Source organism: Rana temporaria, chromosome 1 (genome assembly GCF_905171775.1).
Source record: "Rana temporaria chromosome 1, aRanTem1.1, whole genome shotgun sequence".
NCBI classification, from domain to species: domain Eukaryota; kingdom Metazoa; phylum Chordata; class Amphibia; order Anura; family Ranidae; genus Rana; species Rana temporaria.
The window spans coordinates 24,052,734-24,068,936 of NC_053489.1; the positions used below are offsets into that span (position 1 = coordinate 24,052,734).

General features: G+C 48.6%; 1 protein-coding gene across 2 annotated transcripts in view; it reads right to left on the reverse strand.

Moving 5' to 3' along the window:
• LOC120925327 (phospholipid-transporting ATPase ID-like) overlaps positions 1–16,203 on the reverse strand; it is a 186,498-nt gene that overhangs the window by 69,329 nt on the left and 100,966 nt on the right. For both annotated transcript variants that reach the window (XM_040336013.1, XM_040336014.1), the window contains exons 3-4: positions 11,937–11,995; positions 2,536–2,649 (exon numbers count right to left, since the gene is read on the reverse strand). In XM_040336013.1, the coding sequence (XP_040191947.1) occupies positions 2,536–2,649; positions 11,937–11,995 (173 nt within the window). The remainder of the gene's footprint in view (positions 1–2,535; positions 2,650–11,936; positions 11,996–16,203) is intronic.

The following is a 16,203-nucleotide window of genomic DNA, read 5'->3' on the forward strand; positions in this document are numbered from 1 at the left end:
TTGGGTGGGGGGAGCAGGGGCCCCCTGCCCCAAACCACCCATCCCACCATGTTGAGGGCATGCGGCCTAGTATGGTCCAGGAGGGAGAGCGCTCGCCCAGCCCCCTCTCATGACCTGCATGCTCAGATAAGGGTTTGGTATGGATTTTAGGGGGACCCCACGCTATTTTTTTTTTGGCATGGGGTTCCCCTTAAAAATCCATACCAGACCTGGTCTGGTATCGTCCGAGGGGGGAACCCCACGCCAATTTTTTTTTTCCATTGGGGTTCATCTTCATCCTCAGCACACAAGTCGCACCATGATGATCTGACTTATGGTCCGACTTCTATTCAAATCAATGGGCTCCCATAGGGGACCATTGATTTCGAATAGAGGCAGAGAAACGCGGCTAAACGTGCGTTGACGGATAAAATCATGTTTTGAAAGCAGCGTTTTCCTGCCGGCGATCCGAACAACTTTTTGGAGTGTCCTGTGTGCCTGCCACCTAAATGTGCCTGGAGTTCAGCTTCAAAGCTATAAGGGCTGAATTTCTCCCTGCTGGGGAACAAAAAGCCAGGTCCAGGGCCTGTGATACCACTAGGCAATCTAGGCAGCCGCCTAGGGCCCCATGCTGCCTAGGGGCACCTGGCCACTGGTGTTCCTATTCTTTTCTCTCTGCAGCAAAACAACTAAGTCTCAGCATCAGCAGGCAGCCGCCGCTCCTTTCGCACATAGTGTCAGAGGCGGCAGGGGACTGTGTCTGTGTCCCGACTCCCGAATGGATGGAAGCAAGCAAACATTCATTGATGGGCGCTGGTGAGGCTGCATTAATGGGCACTTGTGAGCTGCATTGATGGGCACTGGTGAGGCTGCATTAATGGGCATTTGTGAGGCTGCATTGATGAGCAGTAGTAGGCTGCATTGATGGATGCTGGTGAGGCTGAATTGATAGGCACTAGTGAGGCTGCATTGATGGGCACTGGTGAGGCTGCACTAATGGGCACTGGTGAGGCTGCATTGATGGGCACTGGTGAGGCTGCATTGATGTGCACTGGTGAGGCTGCATTGATGTGCACTGGTGAGGCTGCATTGATGGGCACTAGTAGGCTGCATTGATGGGCACTAGTAGGCTGCATTGATGGATGCTGGTGAGGCTGAATTGATAGGCACTGGTGAGGCTGCATTGATGGGCGCTGGTGAGGCTGCATTGATGGGCGCTGGTGAGGCTGCATTGATGAGCACTGGTGAGGCTGCATTGATGAGCACTGGTGAGGCTGCATTAAAGGGCACTTGTGAGGCTGCATTAAAGGGCACTGGTGAGGCTGCACTGATGAGCACTGGTGAGGCTGCATTGATGGGCACTGGTGAGGCTGCATTGATGGGCACTGGTGAGGCTGCATTGATAAGCACTGGTGAGACTGCATTGATAAGCACTGATGAGGCTGCATTTATGGGGGCTAGTAAGCTGAATTGATGGGCGCTGGTGAGGCTGCATTTGATGGGCGCTGGTGAGGCTGCATTGATGAGCACTGGTGAGGCTGCACTGGTGAGGCTGCATTAAAGGGCACTGGTGAGGCTGCACTGATGAGCACTGGTGAGGCTGCATTGATTTGCACTGGTGAGGCTGCATTGGTGGGCACTGGTGAGGCTGCATTGATGAGCGCTGTTGAGGCTGCATTGATGGGCACTGGTGAGGCTGCATTTGATTTGATATGCATTTAATTAAAAGGTGGGGTATACATGAGCAGGGCAAAGAGGGTGGAGTCAGGGGTGGAGCCAAGGGAGTGGCACAATGAGGTTTCACCTAGGCTGTCAAAAATCCTTGCACCAGCCCTGGCCAGGTCATGTGATCTGTGCTGGGGGGTCATGTGATCTGTGCTGGGGGGGTCATGTGATCTGTGCTGGGGGGGTCATGTGATCTGTGCTGGGGGGGTCATGTGATCTGTGCTGGGGGGGGGTCATGTGATCTGTGCTGGGGGGTCATGTGATCTGTGCTGGGGGGGTCATGTGATCTGTGCTGGGGGGGGTCATGTGATCTGTGCTGGGGGGGGTCATGTGATCTGTGCTGGGGGGTCATGTGATCTGTGCTGGGGGGGGGGCCATGTGATCTGTGCTGGGGGGGGGGCATGTGATCTGTGCTGGGGGGGGGGCATGTGATCTGTGCTGGGGGGTCATGTGATCTGTGCTGGGGGGGTCATGTGATCTGTGCTGGGGGGTCATGTGATCTGTGCTGGGGGGGTCATGTGATCTGTGCTGGGGGGGTCATGTGATCTGTGCTGGGGGGTCATGTGATCTGTGCTGGGGGGTCATGTGATCTGTGCTGGGGGGGGGGGGGCTAGGAACTCAGTTTCCATTGGTTGATCCTCCAAGTCACATGATCAGATGCCTTGGCTTCCCAGTGATAGGAGAAGACTCGGCTGTGTTTATCAATGATGAAATACAAGGTGCAATGTACAGTAATAACCAATCAGATATGCCCATATCAGTGGATGCTCTGTTGTGATTGGCTGTAGTTGGCACATGGGCGGGTGGTGGGAGGAGTTGCGGGGGTCTCACCTGCAGGATGAGGAGGAAGACGAAGTACGCGTTGGCCACCCGCTGGAATTGTTCGAAGAGGTTGAGGGGGAGGAATGTGAAAACGTTGTATTTGCAGGTCTTGATTGCATTGGTCTGAAAAACACAAATAATAATTGTTACCCCGACATTCACCTTCAATTTATTAATGTTTTCACACAACTTTCCCCCAAGATTCACGCCGTTTCCTCAGAGCTCAGTGTTACTATCAGGCGCTGGCAGGTGGCGCCGCCTTCTTATCTGTTTTTCCAATCGATGAGTTCATGAAACGCGCGGAAAAAAAGGTTTTGAAATGTGAAGCGCGCTGTTTTTATCAGCAAGGGCATTTTTTATTGCCATGACTCAGTCCTACACACCGTGTGGGTGGAAATGCCCTTTGAACAGGACGCCATAAACGCCTCCGGCTATTGATAAGCCGTCATCCAATCACAGGTGGTCAGGCCAGGCGGGTTCACAGATATCCAATCATCAGCCAGCCCTCTGTCCCTAAATCGATTGAGTGAGGTCGTTTGATGACAGCTGCGTGAGATAAAGCAAGACGCGGCCTGCAAACCAAGAAATGGCGACAAACCGCCAGGACCGCGCCTGGATCTGCAGCTGGTCAATGCAGATCACAGCAAGGGAGTATGGGGAACGATTCTTTTCTATGGGCCCCCCGGTCACAGCGAGGTGCAGTTGTGATGTGGGATGAAGAAAAGTATGGCATGTTCCTGAGGCTCCTTTATTTGCATTGATGAGACACATGCATATGCAAATGAGATGTTGGTTCATTCATATGCAAATCCAATGTTGGGTCATTCATATGCAAATCATGTGGCAAGTTGAATATGAATGCAGCCCTCCGCACATGGAAACACTGGGGTAGATTCAGGTACCTTTGCGCTTTTTTTACGGAGGCGCAGGGCAACGTTTTTGCCCTGTGCCCCCGCAATTTTTTTGCGCTACCCGCGATTCACGGAGCAGTAGCTCCGTAAATTGCGTGGGCACTCCGGCAAAATGCCCGGTGTAAGCGTGCGCAATTTAAATGATCCCGTAGGGGGCGGGAATCATTTAAATTAGGTGCGTTCCCGCGCCGATCGTAGAGCGCATGCTCTGTCGGGAAACTTTCCCGACGTGCATTGCGGCAAAGGACGTCATTTGCTTCAAAGTGAATGTGAATGGCGTCCAGCGCCATTCACAAATCACTTACGCAAACTACGTAAAATTCAAATTTCGCGACGCGAGAACGACGGGTATACGTAACATTGACTGCGCCTCCTAATAGCAGGAGCAGCCTTACGACGAAAGCGACGAACGCAAACGACGTAAAACACGACCGCCTGGCGCGCGTACGTTTGTGAATCGGCGTGAGTATGCAATTTGCATACTCTACGCTGACAACTACGGGAACGCCACCTAGCGGCCAGCGGCAGAATGCAGCCTAAGATACGACGGCATAAGAGCCTTATGCCAGTCGTATCTTAGGCTACAGTCGGCGTATCGAGCTTTACAGAAAGTCGATACGCCGGCGCTACTTAGCAATTACGCACACGTAAAAACACTGCTGACCCTTCTGCCACCCCCATGCAGCTCAATACACCCAGAACAGCTGCCCCCTGCCACCCCACTGCATATGAATGCACCCCTCTTCCACATGTAAACACTGCACCCAGGGCAGCTCCCCCTTTTGCACCCCCATGTGACACATTGCATATAAAAGCACCCTTCCCTCACATGGAAACACTGCACCTAGGGCAGCTGACCCTTCTGCCATCTCCCATGCAGCTCATTGGACCCATAGCAGCTGCCCCCACCCTCCTTCCCCATGCAGAACATTGCATTTGAATGCACCCCTCTTCCACGTGGAAACACTGCACCCAGGGGGGTAGCTATCCCCTTTGCAACTACAAATGGCACATTGCATATGAATGCACCCCCCTCATGGAAACATTGCGTCTGGGGCAGCTGAACCTTCCACCACCCCCATGGGGCTCATTGCACCCAGAGCAGCTGTCCACCCCCCCCCCCACACCAATGCAGCACATTGCATATAAATGCACCCTCCCCCCCCCAAACATTGAAACACTGCACCCAGGGCAGCTACCCCTCATTCTGCCAGCACCCCAATCACCCCATGCAGCACCTTGCATATGAATGTACCCCCCTCCACACTGCATCCAGGGCAGCTTCCCCTTTTGCACCCCCATGCAGTACATTGCATATGAATGCACCCTTCCCCCACATGTAAACACTGAGCCCAAGGCAGCTACCCTTCCCCTCTTTCTAACCCCCCTCCACATGGAAACACTGTACCCAGGGCAGCTGGGCCTTCTTGTGCCACCCCCCACGCAGCTTCTTCTGCCCCCACCCCATGCAGCAAATTGCATATGAATGCACCTTTCTTCCACATGGAAATACTACACCCAGGGCAGCTCCCCTATTTGCACCCCCAATGCGGCACATTGCATATGAATGCACCCTTTACCCCGCATGTAAACACTGCACCCAAGGCAGCTACCCCTCCCCTTCTTCTGCCCCCCCCCCCTCGCACATGTAAACACTGCACCCAAGTCAGCTACCCCTCCCCTCCTTCTGCCCCCCCCTCGCACATGTAAACACTGCACCCAAGTCAGCTACCCCTCCCCTCCTTCTGCCCCCCCTCGCACATGTAAACACTGCACCCAAGGCAGCTACCCCTCCTTCTGCCCCCCCCCCTCTACATGGAAACACTGGGGTAGATTCAGGTAGTGCCGCGCACTTTTTACGGAGGCGCTGCGTTATGTTTTTAGGCAGCGCCTCCGTAAATTACTTGCGCTACGCTTGATTCAGGAAGCAGTAGCTCCGTAATTTGCAGAGGCGCTCCATAAAAATGGCCGGCGTAAGCGCGCATAATTTAAATGATCCCGTAGGGGGCGTGGATCATTTAAATTAGGCGCGTTCCCGCGCCGAACGTAGTGCGTATGCTCCGTCGGGAAACTTTCCCAACGTGCATTGCGTCAAATGATGTCGCAAGGACATCATTTGCTTCAAAGTGAACGTAAATGGCATCCAGCGCCATTCACGATTCACTTACGCAAACAAAGTAAAATTTAAAATTTGCAACGCGGGAACGACGGGTATACGTAGCATTGGCTGCCCCTGCTAATAGCAGGAGCAGCCTTACGCAGAACCCCGACGAACGCAAACGACGTAAAATGCGTACGCAGGGCTCGCGTAGGGTTGTGAATCGGCGTTAGTATGCAATTTTCATACTATACGCTGACCACTACGGGAACGCCACCTAGCGGCCATCGTAAGAATGCAGCCTACGATACGATGGCATAAGAGCCTTATACCACGCATATCTTAGGCTGCAGTCGGCGTATCGAGCTCTCTGAATCAGGAGCAGTCGATACGCCGGCGCAACTAAGCAATTGCGCTGCGTAACTATGGTTACGCAGACGCAATTGCTTTCTGAATCTACCCCAATGTACCCAGGGCAGCTGGGCCTTTTTCCGACCCCGTTACCCACCCCATGCAGCACATTGCATTTGAATTCGCCCCCCCTCCACATGGAAACACTGCACACAGGGCAGTTGGGCCTCCTTGTGCCAACCCCCATGCGGCTCATTGCATATGAACACGCCCTTTCGGTCCAATCACTGCTCATTCCCATGTCCTTATAGATTTTCATTCCTTGTATTGCATAAAAAAAGATCTGGGCCACATATCAAATGGGAAATGTGTGTGTGTGTGTGTGGGGGGGGGGGGGGGGGTCTTGCGGGAGGCGCCCTGCACTCTTTACCAGAGGCCAGCCTATGACACTTTGTAATCAGCACTTATCTCTCCCATGTCAGAATGTTCCGCTGGCTCAGGAATAAAACAAAGTCTGACTCTCATCCAAGACAAGCAAATACTACATGAAAAAACTTTCCAAATAATAAAAAACGATGAAATTGCCGTGTGTAACGCTGGCAGGTCTACCCTTACAACAAATGACCACCAGGTGTCAGCACCACTGATAGGAAAAATAAATATGAAATATCAGCAATGAAAGCGATTTATTATTACAGATCAGCAGCTGAGGAAAGGGGGAGCTCTACAGGATTATCCCTACAATAGAGGCTCGGGTATATAATATATATATAGAAAATGAACAGGGCGTCAGTATCCAAATTATGAAGTTCCCAGGTCTGTACACCTGCTGTGCCCATTGTGAGGGGTTCCCACCATCCCTGTGCCGAGTTCCCGGGTCTGTACACCTGCTGTGCCCATTATGGGGGTTCCCACCATCCCTGTGCTGAGTTCCCAGGTCTGTATACCTGCTGTGCCCATTGTGAGGGGCTCCCACCATCCCTGTGCCGAGTTCCCGGGTCTGTACACCTGCTGTGCCCATTATGGGGGTTCCCACCATCCCTGTGCCGAGTTCCTGGGTCTGTACACCTGCTGTGCCCATTATGATGGGTTTCCACCATCCATGTGCCAAGTTCCTGGGTCTGTACACCTGCTGTGCCCATTATGAGGGGTTCCCACCATCCCTGTGCTGAGTTCCTGGGTCTGTACACCTGCTGTGCCCATTATGATGGGTTTCCACCATCCATGTGCCAAGTTCCTGGGTCTGTACACCTGCTGTGCCCATTATGAGGGGTTCCCACCATCCCTGTGCTGAGTTCCTGGGTCTGTACACCTGCTGTGCCCATTATGAGGGGTTCCCACCATCCCTGTGCCGAGTTCCTGGGTCTGTACACCTGCTGTGCCCATTATGAGGGGTTCCCACCATCCCTGTGCTGAGTTCCCAGGTCTGTACACCCGCTGTGCCCATTATGAGGGGTTCCCACCATCCCTGTGCTGAGTTCCTGGGTCTGTACACCTGCTGTGCCCATTGTGAGGGGTTCCCACCATCCCTGTGCCGAGTTCCCGGGTCTGTACACCTGCTGTGCCCATTATGGGGGTTCCCACCATCCCTGTGCTGAGTTCCCAGGTCTGTATACCTGCTGTGCCCATTGTGAGGGGCTCCCACCATCCCTGTGCCGAGTTCCCGGGTCTGTACACCTGCTGTGCCCATTATGGGGGTTCCCACCATCCCTGTGCCGAGTTCCTGGGTCTGTACACCTGCTGTGCCCATTATGATGGGTTTCCACCATCCATGTGCCAAGTTCCTGGGTCTGTACACCTGCTGTGCCCATTATGAGGGGTTCCCACCATCCCTGTGCTGAGTTCCTGGGTCTGTACACCTGCTGTGCCCATTATGGGGGTTCCCACCATCCCTGTGCCGAGTTCCTGGGTCTGTACACCTGCTGTGCCCATTATGATGGGTTTCCACCATCCATGTGCCAAGTTCCTGGGTCTGTACACCTGCTGTGCCCATTATGAGGGGTTCCCACCATCCCTGTGCTGAGTTCCCAGGTCTGTACACCTCCCTTAAGGCCGGTGGCTAGCAAAAAGCACTAAAAAAACTGGGGGGGGGGTGTATAAAAGATACTTGTAGGCACAAAGCAAATGATGGGCCCTTGGGGCTCCAAAGAGTTGTGTCCACCAACTATTTTGTGGGAGTTCATGTAACTCTAGGAATGACGCACCAAGACATAATCCTAATCACAGCTGGAGACGCTCTGAGTGGAGAATTATTCTGATGTTAGGACTTTCTAATCTAAACACGACGACTCTTCCAGTGAAAAAGAAAAAAAAAACGCGGAATTTTTCTTCTGCGTTCTGGATAATATCGACCTCCATAGAGGCTCCACCATGAAGAGCCAGCAGACATCACTCATCAATCTCGGGGAAGTATGTCTGCAATCTGACTACAGCTCCGCTCCTTACTACCCTCTTATACATTGCAATATTTTTTATGTTGTTGTCTTTCCAAAGTTCACAAACCGTTCCAAGCGCAAATCAGGGAGCGTTCATCTGTAAGGAGGCCACAGTGATCTTCTCCAGCAGACTACTCTAACCCCGCCCCTTTACTTAATGTGTTTAACCACTTGCCGACCGCCGCCTGTACATCTACGTCAGCAGAATGGTACAGCTGCGCAAAGCAACGTACCTGTATGTTGCTTTGAACTTGTCGCTGTGCGGGCGTGTCTTGCAAACTCGATGTCCACCAATTGCCCACGATCGTCTCACGGAGAGGCAGAATGGGGAGATGCCGATGTAAACAAGGCATTTTCCTGTTCTGCCTAGTGACAGGACACTGATCTACTGCTCCCTGTCATCGGGAGCAGTGATCAGTGTCATGCCATTGGTAGCCCAGCCCCCCCCACAGTTAGAATCACTCCCTAGGACACACTTAACCCCTTCATCGCCCCCCTAGTGTTTAACCCAGGAAAGGGCAAACTACGGCCCGGCGGACCTTTTAATCCGGCCCCCACTCGCGATCTCCTCATGCCGCGATCTGTCTCTCTTTCTCTCTCTCTATATATATATATATATATATATATATATATATATATATATATATGTGTGTTTTGAGAACACCATTTACATATGCATGTGTGGCGCATTTACATATGCGCACGCGGCTTACATAAGTATTCACTTCTGTGCGCAAGCATGGAGGGATGGGGCACTTTAAAAAAAAAATCTTATTTTTCTTATTTTTTTATTTTTACACCGTCCCTTTCATTTTTTTAAATCTCTCTCTCTCTATATATATATATATATATATATATATATATATATATATATATATATATATATATATATATATATATATATATATATATATATATATATATATATATATATATATATATATATATATATATATATATATATATATATATATATATATATATATATATATTATTCCTATTACAAGGAATGTAAACATCCCTTGTAATAGAAATAAGGATGACAGGTCCTCTTTTTGGAAAGACCTGGGGTCTATAAGACCCCAAATTCTCCACCACCTTTAAAAGCAAATAATAATAATAATAATAATTTATTTAAAAAATAAATAAAAATTGAGCTTTTGCTTTAAAAAAAAACAAACTTCCACCCTAGACCAAAAGTGACAACACAACATCGCTCCGGTCCTCCAAGATCATAAAGGTGATCAGAGACAAGCTGGTCTCTGGTCCTCTCTTTGGCCAGCCGTGTGAACTGTTGGATTGTTTCCCAGGCACGCCTGTAAAAAATGAAATTTTTTTTTTGCTTATCGTCCTTTAAAAATGCTTATTTAAAGACAAAAAAATGTCAGTTATTTTCAGCTGAGTCCAATTAGAAGTGAAAACGACATTTATGTAAATAAAATAAAGATTCTTATTACTGTCCTAAAGCCAGAGTGGGGAACTGAGCCTTAAAGCGGCTTTCCACCCAAAAATGGAACTTCCGCTTTTCGGAACCCCCCCCCCCCCCCCCCCTCCGGTGTCACATTTGACACCTTTCAGGTATCTGCACTCACTTCCGGGAATAGACTCCATTGGGAATCACGCCACTCCCCCCCCCCCCCCGTTGTCTCCTGGGAAACACACAGGTCCCAGGAGAGGGCGGGGACCAGTAAAGACGGTCCGCGCCACTCGTGCATGCGCACTAGGGAACCGGGCAGTGAAGCCGCAACGCTTCACTTCCTGATTCCATCACCGAGGATGGCGGCGGGGGGCAGCCGAGAGACGAGCCTGCCGACATCGCGGGCGCGCTGGACAGGTAAGTGTCCATTTTTTAAAAGTCAGCAGCTTCAGTATTTGTAGCTGCTGGCTTTTAATAAAAAAAAAAATTCGGGTGGACCTCCCCTTTAAATCTGAACTCCGGGAACAAAAGCTTTTATCCAAATATATTCCTCAATAGTAGATATAGATCTACTTTGTGAGCACCAAATGCCTTTACAAATCCAGGTATGACCTTGTAAAAGTAGCAGTGACATCATCACTGTGCTGTACAGAGACTGTGCAGAGAGCAGAGCTGTGGGAGGGGCTCAGCAAGCTCCACCCACTGCAGAAAACTACAGGAGGGGGCGGAGACAAGACCAGTCACCCTGCACATAGAGAAAGGGCAGCAGTGAGCGGTCTTTATTACAGGAAAAGTCTCACACTGGATGACTGCACAGATCTAGAAGAAACACACAAAGCACAGCAGGGGGTCTATAGATATAAATGTTCGCTGTGCAGATGGCCTAAGTATTCACATGAGCACCACAAATGATTGCCCTATTGTTTGTAATATCATTGGGCCGGATTCAGGTAGAATTGCGCTATTTTTACGGAGGCGCAGGGCAACGTTTTTGCCCTGTGCCCCCGCAATTTTTTTGCGCTGCCCTCGATTCACGGAGCAGAAGCTCCGTAAATTGCGCGGGCGCGCCGGCAAAATGCCCGGCGCAAGCGCGCGCAATTTAAATGATCCCGTAGGGGGCGGGAATCATTTAAATTAGGCGCGTTCCCATCGTAGAGCGCATGCTCCGTCGGGAAACTTTCCCGACGTGCATTGCGGCAAATGACGTCGCAAGGACGTCATTTGCTTCAAAGTGAACGTGAATGGGGTCCAGCGCCATTCACGATTCACTTACGCAAACTACGTAAAATTCAAATTTTGCGACGCGGGAACGACGGGTATACGTAACATTGGCTGCCCCTGCTAATAGCAGGGGCAACCTTACGCAAAAACCGCCGTACGGAAACAACGTAAATTGCGTACGCAGGGCTCGCGCAACGTTGTGAATCGGTGTTAGTATGCAATTTGCATACTATACGCTGAGCACAACGGGAACGCCACCTAGCGGTCATCGCAAGAATGCAGCCTAATATATGCGGGCATAAGAGCCTTATGCCGCGTAGATCTTAGGCTGCAGTCGGCGTAACGAGGTTCCTGAATCAGGAGCATTCGTTACGCCGGGGCAAGTAAGCAATTGCGCTGTGTAACCTATGGTTACACAGGCGCAATTTCTTCTTGAATCCAGGCCACTATCTCTTATCATCATCAGCTCCATCTAGTGGCCATAATGTGGTACTGTTTTTAAATAATAATAATAATAAAAAATACCACATTCGGTCACTAGATGGAGCTGCTGCTTATAGGAGATAATCATATGGCACACAATACGACAGACATTTGTGGAACCTGTGAAAATGCTTAACACATGCGCACATGGAACGTTTATATGTTCCAATATTCACCCAATATTCAAGTAAGAACACACACACACACACACACACGTCTCTTATGTGCTTATCTTGGAGTTCAGCTTTAAGTTTTTTTTCCCCTTTTCAACCAAGTTTGTCACTGTCTACTATTTAACCTTTGTATGCACTTTTAGTGACTCCAACATTCTTATTCAAACTAATAAAAAAATATATATATAAAAGGTGAACGTCTGCTATGGAGGGGAGCAGCAAATGTCAATGATTGATACCGATAATGATGAACATGCAAAGACCGCGCTGACATCACCGACCAAAGTCCGAGGATACAGAACAGGAAGGAAGTGGACTTACCGCATATTTAAATTTTAGGTTGAACTCTCTGTCGTTCGCTTGGAGACGCCTCTCTTTCTCTGCAGGAAAAAGAAAAAGGGAAAAATATTAAAACATGTATAATATAATATTTTTTTTATTAATATTTTTATTATATATAGTGTATTTTCTATTTTGTATTTGTATCAAAATAATAATAATTACTTAAATACTATTTAAAATTAGCATTCACATTATTTGAATTAATTATATATACACAGTATAATTATATATAAATAATTAATCAAAATATTATTAATAATGATTTAAATATTGCTTATAATACAATACTTTTATAGTATATTATATATTTATAATATAATAATTGTATTTTAAAAATATTCATTATATATATATATATACACACACACACACACACAGAATAATTATATATAATTAATTAAATAATGAATTAGCATAGTTAAATCATATTTATAATATAATAATTGTAAAGCATAATATATATTTATAATATAATTTTATTTTCAAATTTTTGCATAATATAATTAATATATTATATATATATATATATATATATATATATATATATATATATATATATATATATATATATATATATACATACACACATACATACACACACACAGTATAATTATATATAAACAATTAAAATAATTAATCAAAATATTATTAATAATGATTTAAATATTGCTTATAATATAATAATTTTATAGTATATTATATATTTAAAATATAATAATTGTATTTACATAATATTCATAATATCATTTTTATATATATACACATAAATATATATATATATATATTTAAATATTTTTATATATATATATTAATATATATATATATATATATATATATAAAAAATAATAATCAATATATTTATACATATATTTATATATTCCAAAACATATAATTATATGTAATATAATTATAGAGCTTCGTATTATAATTGGTGATCAGGGCTTATGAGCTATTAGCGCGCTGTGGCGCACAAATAAAAAAACAACAATGAGCCCCTAAATCACACAACCATTATACTTGTCCCCCCCCCCCCAATCCCAGAGCCTCGTGTCCCAGCACTCCTCTATTCATCCAGCACTCACTATCAGGAACCGCCACCATATTCTACGACCTTAGTGGCCCCCGGCGGCCCCCTCATCCTGGGGGAGGAATAAACTCCTTTGAAGGAATTACACGTCTGTTTTCTTTAATTAAAACATTATTGACCTTGAACTTGTTCACAGTCCAGTGAGCATACGCCCCCCCCCCCCCGAACATTATAACAAAGCCTCTCGGTGTGCAGGAGGCAGGTATTGTCACCGCCAGGCCGAGAGGGGTCATCAGCTGAGGCCTCCTCCCCATGGGCTCAGGGCTCGTTCACACTTGCAGTAAAAATAGGCAATTGAGTGCAGTTTTACCGCCCCCCCCCCCCCCCTTAACCCAACACAAGCAGCAGAAAGGGGGTTGTGCACAAGCCATGGCAAAAATGATACCCCCTGTTGTGTTTGGCGGTGGTACCCTTACGCCGTGCAATGGCCATATTTCAGCAACGATATCATCACTATCCACAAACACGCTGGGCGGTGTGATTAATAAAGGGATTATTGTTTTTATTTTTTCTCAAAAATCTGTGTTTTTGCTTTTTGTGAATGTGTAGGAGTATTTTGAAACCCTTATCTATTCACATGTTGGGGGGGGGTTGGAATCTTGGGGGGCCCTTATTGTTAAAGGGGACTTCAGATTTTGGACCCCCACAACCACTAGGCCAGGGTTGTAGGGAGGAGGCCCTTGACCTCATGTTGGCAGGTGTAGTTCTAACTCCATCCAGCAGGTGACTTCTTGCTGCTACATTGATGGAGTGGAGATTCAGAGGGATTTTTTCCCACTGGAGCCTCCGTAGGCATCAGCTGTCTGATTGGACGCTGTGATCCCCTGGTGACCTACCGCAGCCAGGCTGAGGCAGACCTTTTAAAATTGGGGACCCTTCCGGTGTGGAGTGCATTTTTCATACAACCCAGACCCCGTGCAACCCAGATCCCGTGTACCCCAGACCCCGTGCACCCCAGACCCCGTGCACCCCAGACCCCCGTGCACCCCAGAATTCGTGCACCCCAGACCCCGTGCACTCCAGACCCCGTGTACCCCAGACCCCTGCACCTCAGACCCTGTGTACCCCAGACCCCGTGCACTCCAGACCCTGTGTACCCCAGACCCCATGTACCCCAGACCCTGTGTACCCCAGACCCCGTGTACCCCAGACCCCGTGCAACCCAGGTCCTGTGCACCCCAGACCTCATGTACCCCAGACCCTGTGTACCCCAGACCCTGTGCAACCCAGACCCCGTGCACCCCAGATCCTGTGTACCCCAGACCCCGCGCACCCCAGACCCCGCGCACCCCAGACCCCGTGCAACCCAGACCCCGTGCACCCCAGATCCCGTGCACCCCAGACCCCTTGCACCCCAGACCACGTGCACTAAATCACGTACAGGTACGTAATTTCGTGCAGGAGAGCTACCCTGCCGCACTATATCTGCGTGGGGTGGTCCTTAATCAGTTAAATATATCAAGGGGCTGAATACGGTTCAGGAAGGCGGTCTTTTTTTCATATGAAACCAAGATCAAGAACACAGGGACACAACCTCAACTTCAAAACGAATCTTAGAAAGGATTATTTTACTGAAAGAGTGGTTGATGATTGGAATAAACTGCCAACAGAGGTAGTGAGACAATCAACAGTAAATGGCTTCAAACATTCTTGGGATCCACACAGATCTATAGTCAGACAACAAGGTTAATAGGAAATACAAACAAAAAAATACAGCCCCCAAAAAAAAAAAAAAAACAACCCCTAAAAAAAAAAAAACAACCCCTAGAAAAAAAACAAACAAACAAACAAACAAAACTATAGTGAGACAAAAAGGTTAATGGGAAAAAAACAAACAAAAAAAACAACCCCCCAAAAAAAACAACCTCTAACAAAAAGAACCCCTAAAGAAAGAAAAAAAAAAAGACAACCCCTAAAAAAACCCAAAAACAAACAAACAAAACATGCAAAAAAAAAAAACCCAAACAAAAAAATAAAATGTGCAAACTCGATGGACTGCTCAGTGATTTCCCGCCGTCACTCTCCTATGTTTCCACAACGTTGTATGATGTAACAATACTCCAGGACGCCGAGTTGTGGACGGGCCCTCGGGGCGGCGGCGGCGTGCAGCCTGTTTGTTTTCATGACGCGCTCCTAATATTCTCTGGAACGCTTTCACTTTTCGGGGGCGGAGTCGGGTCACTTCTAGACGAGTTCATCGCCTGGCAACTGCCAACACAAAACAAGAAACCTCTCCAGCCCGGCGCTGATGTCCCTTTTCCTGGAGATCGGCGGTGAAGAGACGTCCCGTGGCTCTCCCAGATCGGCTCTCCAGTTATTATAATTTACTGCAGACTTTAGAGGGTCTGTTCATACAAACAGCCGATCGTCCGATGTATTTGTATGTACATTCTCCCTGAGCAGACTCAATTCTGGGCGAATGTTCTTTAGGCTAGGTTCTATTCTGCACGAATGTTCTTTTATTAAGGCGCTGTCATAAAAAAAAAATTCCATTATGGCCACTAGATGGAGCCGAGGAGCACAGGAAACACATTTTTGTAACAAGAGATACCCCAGGCCCCGTCTACCCCAGACCCCTGCACCCCAGACCCCGTGTACCCCAGACCCCGTGCACGCCAGACCCAGTGCACCCCAGACCCCGTGTACCCCAGACCCCGTGCACCCCAGACCCCGTGCACCCCAGACCCTGTGTACCTCAGGCCCCTGCACCTCAGACCACGTGTACCCCAGCCCCTGTGCACTCTAGACCCCGTGCACCCCAGACCCTGTGCACTCCAGACCCCGTGCACTCCAGACCCCGTGCACCCCAGACCCCGTGTACCCCAGACCCCATGCACCCCAGAATTCGTGCAACCCAGACCCCGTGCAACCCAGACCCCATGTACCCCAGACCCCATGCACCCCAGAATTCGTGCAACCCAGACCCCGTGCAACCCAGACCCCGTGTACCCCAGACCCTGTGTACCCCAGACCCTGTGTACCTCAGACCCCGTGTACCCCAGCCCCATGCACTCCAGACCCCGTGTACCCCAGCCCCATGCACTCCAGACCCCATGTACCCCAGACCCCGTGCACCCCAGACCCCGTGCACCCCAGACCCTGTGTACCTCAGGCCCCTGCACCTCAGACCCCGTGTACCCCAGCCCCTGTGCACCCCAG